General features: G+C 34.7%; 1 protein-coding gene across 15 annotated transcripts in view; it reads left to right on the forward strand.

Moving 5' to 3' along the window:
- The window catches only part of ROBO2 (roundabout guidance receptor 2), a gene marked incomplete at its 3' end in the record, with an annotated part of 1552622 nt that overhangs the window by 1438974 nt on the left and 92119 nt on the right, over positions 1–21529 (forward strand). For all 15 annotated transcript variants that reach the window (XM_080654546.1, XM_080654549.1, XM_080654547.1 and 12 more), the window contains 6 exons: positions 3431–3512; positions 3939–4101; positions 5742–5908; positions 9771–9892; positions 17978–18209; positions 20725–20849. In XM_080654546.1, coding sequence (XP_080510672.1) covers positions 3431–3512; positions 3939–4101; positions 5742–5908; positions 9771–9892; positions 17978–18209; positions 20725–20849 — 891 coding nt within the window. The remainder of the gene's footprint in view (positions 1–3430; positions 3513–3938; positions 4102–5741; positions 5909–9770; positions 9893–17977; positions 18210–20724; positions 20850–21529) is intronic.

The raw sequence follows: 21529 nt of genomic DNA on the forward strand, positions 1-21529 counted from the left end.
GAGGGGTCCTGGACTGCGAGAAGGTACAGGCCAGCCTGAGGGACACGCCCCTCCAGTGCACAATTTCGTGCACTGGGCCTCTAGTATGTACATAAAAATCTTAATTACATAAAGTTAATGATAGGAATAGAATATTTAAATAATTTTAAAATGACTATTGCATCTGATTTAAACTCATGAACAAAGGAAGTTTATAAGGAAATGTGGATAAATTGGCTTGACCAAACAGTTATGTGAAAAAAATAAAGAAATGAGACTACATAACAGGAGGCAGGTTTAACTAGTTCATAGAATATCTTACATTTTAGGTTAAGTTGCTATGGAATTTAAATGTAAACCTGTGGACAAGAATAAGCTTTGTTGGTCTTTTAACAGAGGATGACTGTTCCTGCCAACTTATATAAGTTAGACCTGCTTCAGGATCAAGTCAATCAAAATAAATGTTTATTTCTGAGTATTGTATTAGCTATGTACTACTGTGTAACAAATCAGCAAAAACATAGAGGCTTAAAGCATAATACATTTATTACTTCACAATACCTGTGGGTTAGAAGCCTGGGCATGACTTAGTTGGGTCTTCTGCTTTAGGGTCCAAAAGTCTAGAATCAGGTGGGTCATCTCATTTGAAGATTGACTTGGGATAGATTTGATTCCAAGCAACATAAAAGTAGCAGCACTCAATTACTTGTGACTGATGACCTTGCTTACTATTGGCTGCCTTTAGTTCCTTGCCATATGGGTATTCCCAATGTGATTGCTTGCTTCCTCGAAGTCAACAAGAGAGAGAGTCTCCTAGCAAGAGAGGCATGGCAGTTCTAGCAGAATAATCAGAAATATGAGATTCTGACACACTTGCTCAATTCTGTTGGCAAGAAGTAAATCAACAGGCCTTCCACAGGCAAGCTGAGGAATTATACAAGGTGTAACTACCAAGAGGACATATCATGGGGGTGACCTGCCCTTCAAAAATATATTCAATTCATTCAACCAAATATAGAGAGCATCTCTTTATGCAGCAAGCACTATGCCAACACTTGAATATATATTATAGTAATCAAAAGATTGGGAATGAGAGCCAGCACTAAGATGGTAGATGTAATAGTGCACAAATAAAAAATTGACTGAAAATGGTTCAATGGAAGAAGAGTTAGTAGAATCTGGTTTCTGGAGAGAAAATAGGAACCACAATGAAGAAAAACAAAGCAAAAAAAAAAATCTCAAAAAAAAATGTTAAATTTTTCCCTTTTAAAATACTCATAATGTTTACTACAATGCCAAATTATTTGCAATCACACATTTAGTTTGCATTTATCAGTATATCATACAGATATATATACGAAAAGAAAGAACTCTATTTTTACATTGTGTGTGCACACACAGAAACACAAATATTCAATATATTAAATGCATTTTTATTTTGAGACACAAGCATATAATTATTGCTCGAAGTAGGAAAAAATGCTTTTTAATTCAGTTAAAAGAAAAATAAATTAATATAGATTTTAGCCTGTCTTTTTATTGATTGTAAATTAATTGTTATTCTTCTATGAACAAAAAGGGAGTTATTAAGAAATTAATGCCAACTCCCCTTAAGTAAACATTTTAACCTCTCTTTCTGGGCTAAAGGCAGACTTGGGCCATGGAGGTTAATGCAGTTTCACTGTACTGCTGAATTAGAGGTTGTGCTTGAATAGTCAGGATCCCAAGTAATGTTTGAAAAAAGCAATTAAAGGTGGGTGCTTGATGATGTCAAACTTTGAGCCCTCTGACAGGCTCCTGAGTAGTCTGTCTGAGATGCAGGCTCCTGGGGGCTTGTCTGCAGCCAACTGCACAAGGAGAACAGTAGGTGACAGAGGCTGACATGAATCTCTTTTTAAAGCACTTGCTTGAGGATAAAAGGAAAAGGGTGGGAAAGCCTTGAAATACTTGTGATCAGAAAAGACATTATTTAAAGTTGAAGGAATAAAAATGAATGTGATGATGATGATGACATAGGAGTGACTTTTAGCAATGAGATTTAGGCTTTTGATAACACTTTTGCTAAACTCAAAAAAAATGATTCTCTTTCTGTAATATGACTGTCTTTAAAAGGAGATAAAAATGGGTTTTACAGTACTTCACTCATATCAAAAGACTTTCTGTAGGTTATATTCCTTTATGTCTCACTATTTCTTTTTTGGTACTTAATTCAGGGGGGGGAATAGAATGATGAACATTGTGTTCCTATAGTTCAGCTAATTGGTAGCTGAATCTGTATCTTTTGAGAAGTAGAATATTCGAACACTCATTAAAACATATCTACCACAGCTAATGGCAGACTTGTATCTCCCCACAATGACAAGGAGATCCGTTAAGAAGCTTTACCTACATACCTTTCTTTTAGCATTTGCACGTAATAACAAGTGCTACATTTTAGTTCAACAGCTATAATAAAATGCAAATTCTTTACTCTTTCAGAGACCTTATTCAAATGAACATCCCATTAAAATCCAACTCGGCTCATTATATTTAGTTTGTGAGTGATGCTTCTTAAATGAAAAGATTTCTAATGACTGTAATGTGCTCAGCCACATCTGAAAGAAGAGCTTTTCCCACAAAGGATCTCCCCCATCATCACTTCCATAATGGAAGATAGTTCTATGAAGATAATATGGCAAAGAATGACATTCCAGAGCAATTTGAACCTTAGGTTAAAATACATAATGACATGTAAAATAAATTAAAATGGAATGACAGTAACATCCATGAACTAAAGATTTACTTGAGAATCAATTGTGAAAAGTTCAGTCACCCATACACTTACATTTTGAACCCAGCAGGTAGTATATTCTATGAATTCCCATATTTCATCAACAATTAGACTCATGTTCACCACAGAATTTCGATTCTATATCTAACTTGCCTTATTCTGTGTGGTCATTAGTTTCTCTTTCCAGTCTCACTCTTTCTTCAGCCCTAAACTGATACCAATTAATGTTTGCAATGTAAGCCCACAGGGCTCAACCAACCTTATTTGATCTTTGGGCTTTTGTCAATGCATGATCATAGAGTATTCTGCATTTTACATTTGTAAAATAGAACTTTTGGTTATAATATTAATTATTCCAAAAAGTCTATTGTTATTCTTCAACAAATAACAGAACTATTTTAAGTGATTAATAAAATGGCTACTTTTATGTATACTTATAAAGTGAGTTATGTATTAGATTATTTCTGTGGTCTCTTTCAGCTCTAAATTGCAGTTTTCCATTGGCATGATTTGTTTGTTTTTTAATCATATAATTCCATTCCATTCACTGTTATACTGCTACAATTTAAATATAGCCGAATACTGATCTCCTTAAAGGGAAATATTTAGTATTTTTAATTTTTCAATATTTTAAAAAAATTATTTTAAACACTTTAATTCTCTCCCTGCCTTGCTCACTAGATTGCTGATACTGGAACTTATACTTGTGTGGCTACAAGTTCAAGTGGGGAGACTTCCTGGAGTGCTGTGCTGGATGTCACAGGTGAATTCTTTGTGAATTATCTTCCCAGAAATTATCTACTCAAGAAATCTTTAGTCCATTTTAGTGATTACCTCATTATCAAATACCAAGTTAAGAAGAGATCAATATTTTAAATTCATTAAATGTAAAAATTGTCATGCCACTTTTTAATTCCTGCACCTCTTGCACATAGCATCGCATATATGCAATTTGATACATTTTTCCTTGACAACCTTGTTGTTTTATTTTCTCAATCTAAAGAGAAAGCAATCCTAATGATCATGTGTGAAAGCAAACATTTAGTAACATGTAGGAAAAGCAAATGTTCACTTATATACTTTTGTTCACTGACTAGGTCAACTTCTTTAATAGTTGATTTTTATTTTTTAACCATAGTTATCAGCATATGCATTCAGGAATGAAGCTTTTTCTGTTTGTCCTCTATAGAATCTGGCGCAACAATCAGTAAAAATTATGATTTAAATGACCTGCCAGGACCACCATCCAAACCACAGGTCACTGATGTTACTAAGAACAGTGTCACCTTGTCCTGGCAACCAGGTACCCCTGGAACCCTCCCGGCAAGTTCATATATCATTGAGGCGTTCAGGTATGGGATAGTTCCTATTTTCTCCATTGGGTTTTGCTTTAGCTCTTATTCCTAAAATCTCCTGCATTTTTTATTTTAAGGACGTGATTAATCAGTACATTTTAAGAATTTACTTTAAATCTGACTTTATTCAAGAATAGACTTAGGTGTGTTTCATTTTAACCTTAATTATAAGATTAAATATGTATTATCCCTGCCTAAGTTTATAGGGATCTAATTATGACATAATCACTTAGCTCCTTTGTTTACCCTGTCCATTATAATGATTTAAGATGAGAATTTCAGCATTAGAAGTAAGCAGAAAATAATTTAATTAGGCACAAGGACCTTTTAAGTTATGCAATGTTTATTGAGGCACAGAACCCTGGAATTTTGCTTCCTAATACTTAGAGAAGAACTTAAAATGATTCCATTGTTTTATGCTAAATATTTGAATATATCTATTGGTTATGCTTAAGAGAAAATTAAAAACTATAACTAAAAAATTATTGTATATACCTCTGGTTGCTGAAAATAAAAGATATGTTTAATTGTTACTTGAAATAATTGTCATCAGTTTAAGGATATAATCTATAAGCTAGCAAATGTCATAATAAAATTGTCTAATGGGAATTTGATAAAATACTTATACAAATAGGAAAATATAGTTTTGTATTCAATTTCTATGTGCTTTTATTTGCCATTATAAGGATAGTGATGACCACTGTCTTCCCAAGCATTAAGACAGATGCTTAAAAATGCTTTTATTTTAGTCTCTTGTAGTCCATTTAATGGAATGATGAGCACATAGTTTTCAAATTTCAAAATAAGTTTTTCTTTAATTTCCATGGTTTGATGCATAAGGATTACTTCTGAAAAATTAATGGAAGGTGCTGAAAATTGCATTTTCTCTTCATTTTAAACAAAAGGAATATTTGATCTCAGACAAAGAGCTCTAAATGGGTATGCTGTCTGTAACTGGCTGTAAAGGGTTCAGAGATAGGTCCTTATTTCAAGATGGGAAATCACAATACTGTGTAATGTATGATTTTATTAAGAATGTGACCAGGGGAAAATACTCAAACCATGCTTCCTTTCTTCTTTTACAGATATGTAGTTTTAGACGGCTTTATTATAATATTGCATGTGGAAATGATCAAAAGGAAACACCTTGTAACAGAAAAGTGTATTGGCATAATTTACTCTGTAGTCCATTTATTCTTTCTACAGGTTAATTATTTTCAAGGTATACACACACACACACACACACACACACACACACACACACATATATATATGTATATATACACATTTATGAGGACCATATTTATTGTATAAACTTAATGTTGTGATCTTGGACTCTTCCTTTTACTGGTATTCATTTAGTGGGCTGCTGTGCGTTAGCAAAGGGCTGTCACATCTCCTGGGCTGAGTTTAATTTTGTTGTGCATGGCACTTTTGTTAGGTGGGCTCAGCTTTGTTGTTGAATAAACTGAAATCATCCAAATGTTTCATTTATTGGACTGAACACTCTTAAGTGTTTTGTGTGTGTGTATGGGGTGTGTTTAATTTTCATTCATTAACCTTTGTCATTGATACCCAATTCCATTTCCAGTGTCTTTATGACTGCACCTTAAATGAAATTTCTGTTCTTGTTTCAGCCAATCAGTGAGCAATAGCTGGCAGACAGTGGCAAACCATGTAAAGACCACCCTCTATACAGTGAGAGGATTGCGGCCCAATACAATCTACTTATTCATGGTCAGAGCTATCAACCCCCAAGGTCTCAGTGACCCAAGCCCTATGTCAGATCCTGTGCGCACACAAGGTAATCTCAAGAGCTGTAAATATGACTGGCTCTACAAAGAGGCATTAGCACATGTTTAAGAACAAAGGGATTGCATCAGAAAGATAAATGTGTCTGTATTACTTGTTATAATGATTCATTAGAACTGACCCACTGACCCAGTTTGGAGGGAACATGCTGTTCACCTTGGGGAGTGTCTCTTTTTTCTGGAGGTGTCAGGGTCTATTTAGCACAAAATAAACAAAATAATTGAATATATTCACATAGTAAGAGTGAATAAACTAATTTAAGGCTTTACTATATTTCAAAGGGAGAAAATGTTTCTCCTTTTTTGAAATTACTTATACAGTGATCTGGAATGGATAAGATGCCCAGATAAAGACATCATTACTCCCTACTGTTTAGAAATTTTGTTTCTATAGTGGAGTGGGTCTCAAGTTGTGATTTCCATGGAAGCAACATCTCATCACCTGAGACCACGTTAGAAATGCAGGTGCTCAGGCCCCATCTCAGATGCTCCAGGAGTGGGGCCCAGTAGTCTGTGTTCAGGTGCCTGGCAGATGTTACTGATGTTTTTGACAATTTTGACAAGAATCGCTACAAGAATTTTATTAAACCAGAGATTTAAAGGAGCAATTTGTTTCAGAAAGAAGTAAATCAAGTTTTCTTCCAGAGGTATGTAATTCTTTTGACTAATTAAAAAGAAAAAAAAAAACTATCCAGAACATTATAACAAGATTAAATGGAAGACATCTCATTTCATTTTTAGTAGCCTGTCTCTTCAAAATGAGAAGTCATTGGAGTCTAAGGATTAATATAAAATGTGGCATTCTAATTTCTCTTTCTACTAGTAGACAAATAGAATTAATAAAATAGAAATGGTTGCTTTATTATTTGTTAAAACCTATTCCTTACAGGTTCTTGAGAAAGGGTTAATCATTTCTTATTTGTTAAAGGCTTTGAACAAGATATAATTCAAAGTAGTATTTTTATACTATGAAAAGCACCATACAGCCATAAAATATTATTATAATTATAATGTACTTCAGCAATAGTTACTAGCATGCTATTATAACGGAGAAGGGCACCTTAAAGAAATCAAGTGAAATAAAGTTACCACGTGATTTTTGTAATATTGCTGACATGATGACAGTCAAGGGAGGAGGGAATGCCACTTGCTATTGTTCTGTAAGCAGTAATGTGATTAATTTTCCATAATGATAAAGGACCTGTAGGTATAGAACCTGTCTCAAGAGAGAAAAAGCACAACAAGGAATTTGAAGACCTGAAACTGGTTATATTTTACCTTGCCTGGATCCAATTGCTCTTAGTGTGTCCAAATTTAATGAGTAAATTAAATTAAATTATTGAACTTAAAGAGGAAAAGGTATATGGTTTTAAATCAGTAAATAATAATACCTAGATCATTTTACCTGTGTAGATAGAAAGAAGGCAGTTTCTGTGTGCAGCCATGTAGGAAGATGGAGAGATACCAGAATGTGGAAGGCTTGTTGTGTGATTAAACCCCGCAAACCTGGATCATTCAATATCTGTGTCAGTCACTAATTCTTGACTCATAAAATAATTTCTTGGTGAAAAAGTAAAACAAAACAAAACATTAATGAAAAGTTGTTTGTGATCTGACTTGTTCCAGCTAAGAGACTATATGAAGAAAAAATGCGTATATTCTCTTAACAGGTGTTTAATAGGAAAACACATGTTTTGTGCCTGAACATCAGGATGTTTTTGATACCACTTTTAGCAGCTTTGCTATTTGAAAAGCTCTTCTTTTCAAAGAACGCTTTGCTGTATGCGCTCTTATTTTTAAAAGATATTAAATACCATAGAATTAAAAAAATAAAATAAATACCATAGAATTTAGAATTATTTTAGTAAGGCAGCAAATACTTGCACCATCAACATCACAAAAATAAACCATAGATATATCCATAAAGGTTAACATTATTCACCTAATATTAATATTTTTTGTTTTAAATAAAACTTGTGATGCTGTTTATGTTAAGGATGGAAAAAAAATGGAACTGGAAAATCGTCACTAAGGTGTAGGTCCCAATTATTAATGCCCCAATTTAAATTAGTGCACCCCATTTAAGTTGTGGCTGAGATATGTACTTAAAATATTTTTTCAAAAGTGTGGTATTGTGGCCTGAGAAAATACAGGAAAAGAAGATTAAGAAAATAAATCAATTAAAATTGGACTTCCTTTCTTAAATAAGGTAGCTGGAGAAAAAAATCAACTTAACATTATAGTGCACCAGTTAAAGAAACTGATTTGAGTATGTGTGAAATTCAGTATTTCATATCAATTTGATGGACTTGGACGTCTATCATTTATATATTTCAATGGACATGTAATATAAACCATCCTATATATTAAAAGCCTAATATGCTAAGTGTCTGGTCGTCCAGTTGGCCATTCAAACAATCAAAGCATAATATGCTAATGTTATGCTAAGGCCACTCAACCACTTGCTATCATGTGCACTGACCACCTGTGGGCAGGCAATCGACCAGTGACTATGATGTGCACTGACCACCAGGAGGCAGATGCTCTGACTGGTAGATTAGCTTGCTGCTGTGGTCCAGCCGATCAGGACTAAGCGAGATGGGCCGGACATGCCCTGGAGCCCTCCCATGGTCCTCCCTGGTTGGCCAACCTCCTGTGTCCCTCCCAGCCCCAATTGTACACTGGTGGGGTTCCTCAGCCTGGCCTGCGCCTTCTCACATTCTGGGACCCCTCAGGGGATGTCGGAGATCCAGTTTCAGCTTGATGGTGGAACGACCACTGCTATGATGTGCACTGACCACCAAGGGGCAGATGCTCAATGCAAGAGCTGCCCCATGGTGGTCAGTGCACTCCCACAGGGGGAGCGCCGCTCAGCCAGAAGCCAGGCTCATGGCTGACGAGTGCAGCAGTGGTGGCGGGAGCCTCTCCCACCTCCACAGCAGTGCTAAGGATGTCCTACTGATGGCCTAAGCTGTCAGTTGGACATCTCCCAAGGGCGCCCAGACGTAGGCTGGGCTGAGGGACCACCCCCCAAGTGTACAAATTTCGTGCACTGGGCCTCTAGTTATATATATTGGACAAGAGAAGAGTATTTAAATGAATGGTAAGTAAGGGGCCAGAACAATGTATGGCTAAAGATATATCATTTTAAACATCGGAAATCTGTTTTTTCTTCTTTCTTTCCCTGGGCCCTATCCCCTGCAATAGTTTTAAAAACGTTTTGTTGCATATTGGAGCACTGCTTAAATTTTATTACTTTAGGACATTTTATCAGTATTTTAATTGTTTTGGTCAAAAGTATTGTGAATATTGGGGGTTTCTTCCCCTTTTCCCCTCACTTTGTTTACCTTTAATAATATAATTCAAGTTTCCAGTCCCTCTGATTACTTTTCTTCCACGTTCCTAGTCTGAAATAGGTCAAGGAGTAAGAACACACAATTTACTAATTGGAACAAAGTATTAAATAAATTCCCAGACAGCAGTTTTCAGATATTACCCCATTAACTACTCGAGAAAGCCTTTTAACATCTATATAAAACTGATGTTTCCATAGAAAACAGCACATTCTTTATTCTTTAATAAGAAAATAATGAGACTTTCCACAGCAATGTATTTGAATGGGGTGAGGGATTGCATACACTCTTTTATTAATATTTTAGTGAAGATAAATATAATCTTTTAAATTATGTTTTAGCATGCTGGTAGTATATAAATACTCTTTAATGTTTTTGTCACAAAGCTTTTTTTTAAAATTTTCCCCTGTAATTATTTTTAATGGCATATTATTAGCTTATATAATATACATTGGATTTTACTATGAATTTTTAAAATTTGGGAATGGTTGTCTACCTGTAGATATAAGCCCACCAGCACAAGGAGTGGACCACAGACAAGTACAGAAGGAACTAGGAGATGTCATTGTTCGTCTTCATACTCCGGTTGTTTTGACTCCCACGACTGTTCAAGTCACATGGACAGTAAGTTCTGAAAGGCCATGTTAATAATAGTCTCTTTTTTTCCTTTAAGAAAACAAACCAAAGAAGAAAAAATAATTCAACAACCCAAAAAATGGTAATAAAACTCTTACCATTTAAAATCAATGTGTAACTAATCACAAAAAAAAGAAAAGCATTCAATAGATGAAAGAATAATTCTATTGAGATAGAATTCATATGCTAAAGTTAAAATGTACAACTTAATGGTTTTTAGTATACTTACAGTCATACAATCATCACCAAAATCTTATTTTAGAACATTTCATCATCCCAAAATTAAATCCTGTGCCATTAGCAGTCCCTTCTCCATACCCTTCACTTGAACTTATTGAAACCACTAATCTGCTCTCTGTCTCTATAGATTTGCCTATTGCTTTCATAGGAATGAAATGCAATATGCAGTCTTTTGAGCCTGGCTTCTTTCACTCAGCATAATGTTTTTGAGGTCCATTCATGTTGTATGAGTATTTTGTTCCTTTTATTTTTTAATAGCATTCCTTAATAGCATACAAGATATAGCATATACAACTTTTTGTCCATTCATCAGCTGATACACCTTTGAGTTGTTTCTACTATAGGCTATCATGAATAATGGTGTCATGAACATTTGTGTACAAGTAAACATATATTTTCATTTATCTTGATATTTACCTAGAAATTATTGAGTAATAACGATAATGATGTGTTTAACATTGGATGAACTGCCAACATGTTTTACAAAGTGGTTATAACATCTTATGTTCCCACTAGCATTATTTTAAGATTCCAGTTTTTTTTTCCACATCCTTGCTAATTTCTCTCATATTCTCACCAACACTTCTTATCTCCTATCTTTTTTATTATAGCTATTCTAGTGAATGATGGTATATCATTGTGGTTTTCATTTGCATTTGTTTCATGACTACTGATGTTTTAAATCTTTTCATGTTTACTGAGCAATTATATATTTTCCTTAGAGAAATCTCTGTTTAAATGATTTGCCCATTTTTAAATTGGGTTGTTTGTCTTCTTATTACAGTCGTGTAATAATTTTTTACATATTGAAAACTAGTTGTTTATCAGATATATAATTTGTAGCATTTTCTCCTAATCTGTAGTTTGTTTCTTACCTTCTTAAAGGGGTAATTGAAACACAAAATATTTTAATTTTGATGAAAACTTCTTGTGAATTTAAATCAAACATCTTTATATTCTTTTAACTGAATCTCATCCAGCAGCACCAAACATGTACATATATAATTTTAATAAGTTGACATTTAAGTTTAAAAATTAATGGGTTTTAAGAAATAAATTAATATTTTAATATATGCTAACGTGTTCCATTGCATCTTATATAATAAAAGGCTAATATGCAAATTGACCGAACAGTGGAACAACTGGTCACTATGACCCAAACTGACCACCAGCGGGCAGACACTCAATGCAGGAGCTGCCCCCTGGTGGTCAGTGTGCTCTCACAGGGGAGCGCTGCTCTGCCAGAAGCCAGGCTCACATCTGGTGAGCTCAACCGTGGCTAGCAAGTGCAGCAGTGGTGGTGGGAACCTCTCCTGCCTCTGCAGCAGCGCTAAGGACCCCTTGGGGGATGGTCACCTGCCAGCTTAGCAGGTGGACATCCCCCAAAGGGTCCCAGACTACAAGAGGGCACAGGCTGGGCTGAGGGACCCTCCCCTCAGTACACAAGTGATGTGCACCAGGCCTCTAGTGCATTAATAAATGTCAACCTGCCCACTGTCATTTCAAAATACAAAATTTTTTGACCCACATAATAGCCACTTCAGTGAAACAACAAATACTATAAAAATAGCCATATTAGTCACATTAGAAAATGCTAACACTGGTGCATGTGCTTGAGTCTACGTGTGTGTCTGTGTTTTGTGAAGAGAGAGATAATCTTCCTCGAGCCTAATACAGTTAGTGTCAACTTCTCCTTTGTGTCAAAGATCTCTGTTATAATTTCTAAAAATCCATAAAGACATCTACCAGGATGACAGAAAGGCATGCATTCTTTCAGTCTTCTGTGTTTGTGATAGATTTTGTATGTTATATAAGTAATGGATATTTTAGTTAGACATACCTAGAAGAGTTTTCACTTTAATTATAATCTTAATTAGAAAGATTTATAATTATGTCTCTGTTGTTTTTTGTTTGTTTTTATTGTAGAAGAATGACTGTAAGTAAAAAAATTAAAAAATACCAAAAAACTGAATTCCCTTTCCTCCAAGTTTCTTTGGGAAAATAACTGTCTCACCCATTCCCATTAATTTCATCAACAAAGAAAATTGAGGGGGGAAATGGTTATTTTCATCAATCTTAATTAATTATATTTGAAATATAGACCACAATGAATAGAATTCTTCCAGTTTTCTCTCAATAATAAACCCATTGAACAAATCCAGTCCAACAGCCTTTTTTGAGAACCAATTTTGTACCCAATGTGTGTGTGTGTGCGGGGCAATATAAAGAGACACAAATCATGCAAATTCTTCTTTTTTAATATATTTTTATTGATTTCAGAGAGGAAGGGAGAGGGAGAGAGAGATAGAAACATCAATGATGAGAGAGAATCATTGATCAGCTGCCTTCTGTCATGCAAATTCTTAATGACAGTACACAGGAATATGTTCCATAACAAGTATATATGCTCCCTATAGACAGGTTTCAATCAAAGAGGAAGTGATTAATTCCATCCTCAAAAAACAGAAAAAGATATTACCTCTCATCTACTTCTCTTTGAGAAAATATGGAGGTCTTATTTATTAGAACTGGTGAAACTTAGAGACGTTAAGGCTCTTTACTCTAATTTCATAATTTTATGAAAAGAGCCCTGACCAGTTTGGCTCAGTGGATAGAGCGTCAGCCTGCGGACTCAAGGGTCCCAAGTTCGATTCCGGTCAAGGGCATGTACCTTGGTTGCGGCACATACCCAGTGGGGAGTGTGCGGGAGGCAGCTGATCGATATTTCTAACTCTCTATCTCTCTCCCTTCCTCTCTGTAAAAAATCAATAAAATAGATTTTTAAAAAAAGAAAGAAAGGAAACCAATACAGACAGATTGAATAATGTTCCTAAATCCCATGTATATTTATAGGTAAGAATAACATTAGAGTTTCCTTCCTTCAAGTCTGCTCGCAGTGATTTCACTGTAAAGACAAACTGTAGACAAATACGCAGCGGGATATTTAATGGAGGGATTTCAGTATGTGGTTCTGAGTGGGGCATTTTGTTGCTTCTTAAACCACACCATCTGATCAGCCATGTTTTTGGCCTCTAAGTACAAAACTAAGTAATACTTTAGCAAAAATAAAACTAAGTTTAGCCCTGACTGGTTTGGCTAGGTGGATGGAGCGTCGGCCTGTGGACTGAAGGGTCCTGGGTTTGATTCCTGTCAAGGGCATGTGCCTTGGTTGTGGGCACGTCCCCAGGGGGAGGAGGTGTGCAGGAGGCAGCAGATTGGTGTTTCTCTCTCATCGATGTTTCTGGCTCTCTGTCCCTCTCCCTTCCTCTCTGTAAAAAATCAATAAAATATATATATTAAAAAAAAAACTAAGTTTATAACACTTTAAGAGTAATTATGACTAGGATTACATTGTTTCTACTTTCATTTTCATATAATTTCACATAGACATTCTATTTTCTGCATATAATGATTCCTATTCTTCTGTTCCTATGAAGGGAACATAATGACCTCATCTTTTTTCCAATGGCACAGTAGGGTGATGATCTGTCATGCCTCATCCATTTTCTGTAGCTTTGACTAGATACAAAACTAACAAGGCCAAAGAAATAGTTGTATTTTTAATAGCAGATTTTTACTCATTATCAATTGAAAAAGTCTTATCTGCTCTATTGAAGGGGCTTTTAAAAGCTGCTTCTAAATGTGGGAATTATTTGGATAAGAATCAAAGTCATTATGTTCATGAAGTCAATCACTTTAAAAGTCATTGAGTTAAAAAGAATACATTAAATCAGATCAAAAATACAGGTCAGTAGTCTGGGAGTTCTTTCAGGAAAGGGACCTTGTCATAGTCATCTTTACATCCCAACAAGATTGTCATTCCTGGTTTTCATATCTCTCTCCCTCATGAGCTTGACTTCTGAGAGTCTGGAATCTATATTTTTAATTTCTGTTTTTTTCAGAGCAAAGCATCATTTATGAAATACACTTTCAATAACTGTCTGCTACATGATCAACTCAATTATTTCATACGTTTTTTTATTTTAAAAAAGAAAATGTTTAATGTATCACAGAGTGTTGCTCCCCATGAGATATGCATGTAGTTGAGAGGTAAATGTAGTGAAATAAAGCCCAACTGGGGGTGAGGTTGGTTATCAAAGGAATTATGACCAACTATTTAATTTCAATGTCCTATTTTCAACTTCCTAAATGTGCATGTCCTTTTAAAATTATCACATTGTTTGAGTTACAGATGTGTTGGGCTTAAGGGGGCAACTATATTCCCCAGCTCATGCGTTTAGATTTGGGGCCAAGTGAGAAGGTATCTATAATAGGTGGCAGGATTCATTTACCAAACACACATGACATTTGTACTAAAAAAAAAAAAATACACAAAAAACACACATGCTCCACAAGGCTAATCTTGAGACAGCAATAGTTAGCAAATGCTACATTCTAAAAATTACTATTTTTATAATGAGGGTTGGCATAAATGATAAGAAAATGGCTGTTTCAAAAAGAAAAATGGCAATAATCATTAAATTTAAAAATATTTATTCTGGTGTGTGTGTGTGTGTGTGTGTGTGTGTGTGTGTGTGTTGGTTCAAGGACAAAAAGAATCACAGACTAATTGCTCTTAAATATTACAGCTACAGGAGGTGAAAGGGTACCCTGGTTGAACCAGGCTCAGAATTAAGCTAAGTCCAGACCAGTCACTTAGAAGACCAAGCCCACCTAAGAAAATTTGTTTTGACATTTGATTTTAGGTGGATTTTTTTTTTACATTGAAAAGATAGCTATTAAGCATCTTAAACATTTTAATGCAAATGATGATATGAGGGACACATGTGTACACCTGTTTTTAGTATATTATTTACTTAACAATGATGCTTTATCATTGTGCATCTTTAAAACTTGCAAAGTGTTTTAACTTATAGTAGTCCTTTAACTGTGTCTGTGCCCTTGTAACATGGGTGTTATTTGAACAAATTAAGTAACCTGAGACTCAGAAAGTTTGAGGCTAAGCTGTAACTCAACTGAGACTAAACCTCTCTTCATCATGTCACTTTTTCCTTAAGACAACTCTTTTTTTACTCATATTTCAGAAAATACCAAATTTTAAAATTTTATAAACCCATGGAATTATGTCCAGACTCATAATCAGAATGGTAATAAAATTAGTAACAAGCATATGATTTAACTTGAAAATGACCACCTGTCAAAATGTGCTTCAGAACTCAATAACATAGAATGCATATCCAATAAAAATCCCACCTAGTTTTTTTAAAGTCAATGTTCAGCATTTTCATTTTTGCTTCCACCTGTAACAACAACCTTTTTTCCAGAAAAGAATGTATTGCAACTGCACAAAATCCAGTTGGACTATTTAGTTATTAAGTGGGTCATTAGAATATGCTGGTTCAAGGCATATACACTGAAGTGAGCAAGGCAATGCTGTATAGTAAACATTAACTTCATAAACTCCCTAAAACACTTAATTAATGAAAACCAAACATGGATAAAACCAACTTACCCTGATTTACAGGCTCCCTTCATCTGGAAACAGCTGCTTAATGTGCTGCTTAAAAACACAGCTTGCTTCTTTCAGTATTAACAAGCTATTATTGTGAGTTATGTCTTTCTTTCAGTATATAAATTCACTTAAAGCGAATGCAGAGAATTTTATAAAATGCAAGTTTAATGTTGTTTTAACATATGCTGTGGTGATATTTTGGAACACTGACAGTTTTGATGAAGGGTATCTCCCTGTGGCTCTCATAAATTTAACTTTTGGCTTTTTAGTTGCCTTGTTTTTTAATGTCAGAACAACTTCTGCTTTTCAAAAATATATGCCCATTGGTATAAACACAAACTCGTGGCATGGTTGAGGATTCAAAGACAATGGCTTTGGCATCAGAACTGGGCTGACTTTTTCATGACATAACCTCACACAAGAGTAGCACTAATATCAGAAAATCATTGAGGATTAGAAAGCTGTCAGGTGGATAAAGGAATTCTTACTCGATGAGACTCATCTGTGATACTGGAATTAACTATACATAGAAACACACATGCCTACTTTCACCAACTTCATAGGTTTTTCTAACTTGGACATTTTAAATACAGGAAAAAAAACTGTTCCTTTGTTCTGTGGTATTTTGACTGTGATTCTGTAAAATTTTTTTGAATGCTGCAACTCAAGAGGTTAGATTTTAATACATGAAAGAATAACATTTGTTTATAACGTGTTCTCAGTTGAATAAAGAAATATTAACAAGCTGAAATAACCATTTTTATCATTACATATTCTATTTCCTTTCTCCTCAAACTTCATAAAATGAGGTCTTCCACCTCTTCTCCATTAAATTTTATACTTCCTTTGACTGTGCAATATGTCAAGTGAAAAGCCTTTTAGAATATGACTAGCAAACTATAATATATGGAATGTTAATTGGAGAAGGTGCTATGGTATTTATATTTGTCAAGCATTTCTAGAAACATGGTAAGACATTTAAAAAAGCTAAAAGTCCTTTTCTGCCTGAAAATGAAAAAAAATGGTAATACTCCAGTAAAGATTATTTCATAAATGTATAAAGAGAACATGTTTCATTTTTAGCTTACATTTTTATGTATTTGGTTTTATGTAATTATGATGAGTGAACTAATTTTTTTAAATTTCTATTTTATATCAGTTTTGAGATTCAAAATCTCAGATTTTCAAGAATAGCTGTTTATCCTCTGTACCTTAAATGAATAAAAGGATCAAGAAAGTTGTCAAATTGTGCCAGTAGTGGGACTATTGGTAAATTAATCAAAGTCTTTAATATCTGTTGAGGGGTATAAACTGTTTTATTCATTTAAAACAGATGATCTAGCTCCACAACTTTTGGACTTTCACATGCTTCCCCCATCAACAGGAATTGGACACACGCTGATCCTGCTCTTCCACTGGATAGATGGATCCCACTGTTCTTGTAGATCTCAGCACTCCTTCAGGGAAACTTCATCTTCTCTTCCTGATCCAGCCAAATTCTTCTCCACTCCAGGCTTTCTTAGCCCCTTGTACATCTCAATCATAGCATTTGTTTATGTCTATTTGTTATTACTATGACTTGACATTGTTTGGGTGATCATTAGACAATTCCCATCTTCCACTTGGGCTCTAAGCACTGTGAAGGCAAGGACTGACTCCTTTTATTCTCTTTTTATCCCTACATTTTAATATGTTTTTTTCTTTATTGATTAAGATATTACATATGTGTCCTTATCCCCCCATTTCCCCTACCCTCCGACTCAGGCCCTCACCCCCCCCCAAGTCATGCCCTCACCCCCCTGGTGTCTGTGTCCATTGGTTAGGCTTATATGCATGCATACAAGTCCCTACATTTTAGCAAAATTCCTGGTGCTTATTAGTAGGAACTCAAAAACTGTTTTTGATTGAGTGAAGGTGTTAGTGAATGGACAAGGGATGAAAATGGAAATCACTAACAAACACCATACTATATTTGCAACCACAAAAGCAGGAATTCTTGAATATAGAAAAAGAACAAACAGATAAGAAATGGAGCTAGAAAAATTGGCAGGTCTAAGTCTTGACAGGACTTTGTGCTAATCCAAAGAATTTTAATTAAATAGGTATTTTGGATACCATGAAGTATTTTAAACAGGTAGAGAGTTGTTCCACTCTTCATTTTTGAAATAATAACTTAGGAACAATGTGAAGTCAGATTTAGAAGAGGGTATAAGATGCTGGGATGTGAGTTAGAAAGCTGTGGCATCGTCTGATGATAGTTGATGAGGACAGAAATAGGGATAAGAGAAATGAGGATGGAGCCACTGTGATGTCTAAAATACTTCCCTTTGGTTTCAAAAGCTTTTTGCTTTGTTTTTCAGGTGGACCGGCAGCCCCAGTTTATTCAAGGCTACCGTGTGATGTATCGCCAGACCTCAGGCCTGCAGGCCACACCAACATGGCAGAATTTAGATGCTAAAGTCGCAAATGAGCGAAATGCTGTCCTAGTCAATCTGAAAAAGGGGGTGACTTACGAAATTAAAGTACGACCTTACTTTAATGAGTTCCAAGGAATGGATAGTGAATCCAAAACAGTTCGTACTACCGAAGAAGGTCAGTATTCAGATCCCTAACATGAACCTAACTTAGACCATAATGAAACCAATTTCTGTTGAAGTTCTAGTTTATCATCTTTCTTAGAAGAATAGCAAGACAGACTCTAAAAGTGAATCCAGGAAGTGCTATTTTTCTCTTTTTGTTCTGAGAATTCCATAAAATTTGACAACTCAAAAAAATAAAAAGACATTCAAATAATTTGTAAGCATTTGTCCCAATCTTCTTTGTCAGTTCATTGGAACTTGATTATAATATTTTCCCATATTTTTTTCCCATGGATTAGGCTCACTTGACTTTGTCAAAACAGGCCACTAGAAACTCAAGAGCACAGGCTGTTCATTGTCATGCCTCTTTTTTTGGTGCAGTAAAGAATGACATTTTCTTCTTGAAGTTTTCTTCCCTGTAGCCTCTGCTGATCTGACTCATAATTTCTAATTCAGAAGGCCACACGCATGTTTGCAATAGTTTTCTTCTTAGAGTTGTTTTCTGCCCTCCCCATTTTAGAACTTTTATTCCTGCACTTTAAAGTCAACCTGTGAGAGACATGAAATAAATGTAGACCTCAACCAGTCCATTTACTCGTGTCTTCTTTACTTAACGACAGGCTTATAATAAATTCTATCATAAAAGTAAAAAAATGTCAAATGCAAAGTAAAATAAATTTTCTCCCTTTTCTGTTTTAGTACTAATTTTATGTATATGCTCTATTAAAAAAAAAAAACCTTTTTTTTCTAAACATACTTTATATAAATTAATATATTAAATTAAAGAAAATGTATATCGGTTGTTCATGCTAATGTGTAAATGCTCATTTGACTAAAGAGCTTTTCAAGTATGCATGTCTTATAATAAGCAACACATGAAAAGGTTATTTTGACATTGGTTTGCAGTGTGATACAGTGACGGGCAGAAGTGCAGGTTTTTAAAGGCATCACTAATATATGTTTAGGATATGTAAATAAAAAAATTACTGAAAATTAATAATAGAGTCATCACCATTACATTCTACTTTAGGTTGAATAGGAGTAATACTACCAAGTCAGATAATTCACTACAGAATCCTACATTGAAGTACCGGTATACTTCCAAAATCAATTCCACTGCACTTAGACTTTCCCCCTGGATTAGGCATTTGTCACCCATAGCGGTATGTTCATCTCTCATTTCTGAGACCTTGTGAAGGCAACCAATGGAACTCAGCTGGCCTGTGCCCGGGAATGATGAGTGGTGATTAGGTTCTTTCACATCCATAGAGAGAAGCTGGGCACAGGAATAATTGACCTATAGAGAAGCAGGCGTGGTGTTCTCTCCAAGCCAGCAGAAAGGCCAATGAAAAACTAGCTCTCATAAGTTATTTTTCAATGCTACCTATTTAATAACTACAAAACTGGTAGACAGTGGTGGGATTTATGTCATCGTGCCACATTTTGGAGCAATATTGTCACATAGAGGAATAATAAAGGGTGGTATTGTGGTATGTGTGTGCCCTGCATCTAAATGCAAATATGACCAAAATTGACCAAACATGGGAGACTTTATAGACAGGCTTTAAAATGTATTTTACAATTCAATTGTATATATTTTCAAAGGGCTAAACCATGTAGAGTTATGCAAGCATTGGCCCTTTTATATAATAATCCTTTGAATTTTGTTTTAACTGTAAGGATTTTGATATTGATTTTTCTTCCTTTGGTTTAAGCTCAGAGATTCACTGAGAATTCATGTTTTCCATCAGAATTAATATATGTTAGCTCTCAGATACAATGTATGGGAGGCACTGCAATATGAAATTGGGAAATTATTCTCACTTACCTTTTTTCAGTGGGATTACAGGAGAAACCATAAAAGAAGCAAATGTGTAAGAAGTTAAAATGTGTCCATGAGACATTTGACCCAACATGAACTGTTTTCATTTCTATCTTCAGAGTTCCTTGCCCATCATTATAAAATAAGTCTGAAATCTTAAATTATGTCAATTTAGAGCAGTAAATTATTTTCCCCAATATGAAAACACAAGCATTTTCCATTTGTTGGTAAAATTTATAGCTGTATCTCTGTTTTTATTAATAAAACTAGAATAAATAGGTTATCAATTATGCCAATAATGCCATCACTCAGAGATAATGATTAATAAAAATTTTAGATCAAAGTTCTAGAAGTAGACATACCTGTGTTCAAATTCTACCTTGTTGCTTTTACCTGCTGAGGTAATTGTGAGAATTAAATTTGACACTTAGCTCTGTGCTGGGTATATAGAAAATACTCATCAGAATGTTAGCTGTTAAATTTATTGTTCAGTACATAGTACTACACCTATTGTATTTGCTTTAAATCTATCCGTTATATTTAAAAGATATTTTATAAAAACTGTCACTCTTGAATACTATATACACAGTTAGAATACTGGAAACCAGAATCTCCTGCTTCTTGTCTTCAGATTCGTATTCTGCAAGCACCATTAATGCACACCAAGACTTACAGTTTGTGTTTATTCTAATTGCTTCTTCTACAGCCCCAAGTGCTCCTCCACAATCTGTCACTGTGCTGACAGTTGGGAGCCACAACAGCACAAGTATTAGTATTTCCTGGGATCCTCCTCCTCCAGATCATCAGAATGGAATCATCCAAGAATACAAGGTAGGGCCTGTGTGAAGAAGGAAGGTTCACAGAGCAGGCTTCCAGGGGAGTCTAAAGGTCACAAGAATGAGGCACATCTCCAGTGTCCCTCTTTTTGAATTTGAGTGTAAATTAATATTTACATATTTGTCTGACAGGTAAAAAAAACAAAAGGATAAACCTAAGGTCACAGATAACACAAACTCAGTTGCACAAGTAGATCATAACGGTGGAATAGGGTTTTGTTTTTTCTGATTAGATTGCTGTGTAACACACCTTATAGCAGCATTTTTAAATTGTGTTCTAAGAAAAAGATGCTTCTGGGGTTTAGAGTTGTGGGGTGTTAATAGGAGGGATGGCAGCACCAACTCCCACTCTGCTTTTATCAATGTACTAAAATTTTGCAAAATATTTCATTCAAAAATGGAAGCCATTAAATACATTTTGAAAAAACCATGTTACCAAAAAATGGCTGATTATCTAATTTTTCAGCTGAACTTGTTGCTGTTTAGAAACAGTATATGGCTATTGTTTCTTCATCATCATTTGATGTTTAAGAGACACAAGATATATAACTGAGAAATAAGATTCTGATTAGGTGATGTAATTAGACCACATTAAACCTCATTAAAACTTGCAAAAAATTTTAAATTATAATTTTTTGTTATTAGTAAATATTTACATAATTCTGACAACAATAA

Source organism: Plecotus auritus (assembly GCF_963455305.1).
Source record: "Plecotus auritus genome assembly, chromosome: 2".
Taxonomy (NCBI): Eukaryota; Metazoa; Chordata; class Mammalia; order Chiroptera; family Vespertilionidae; genus Plecotus; species Plecotus auritus.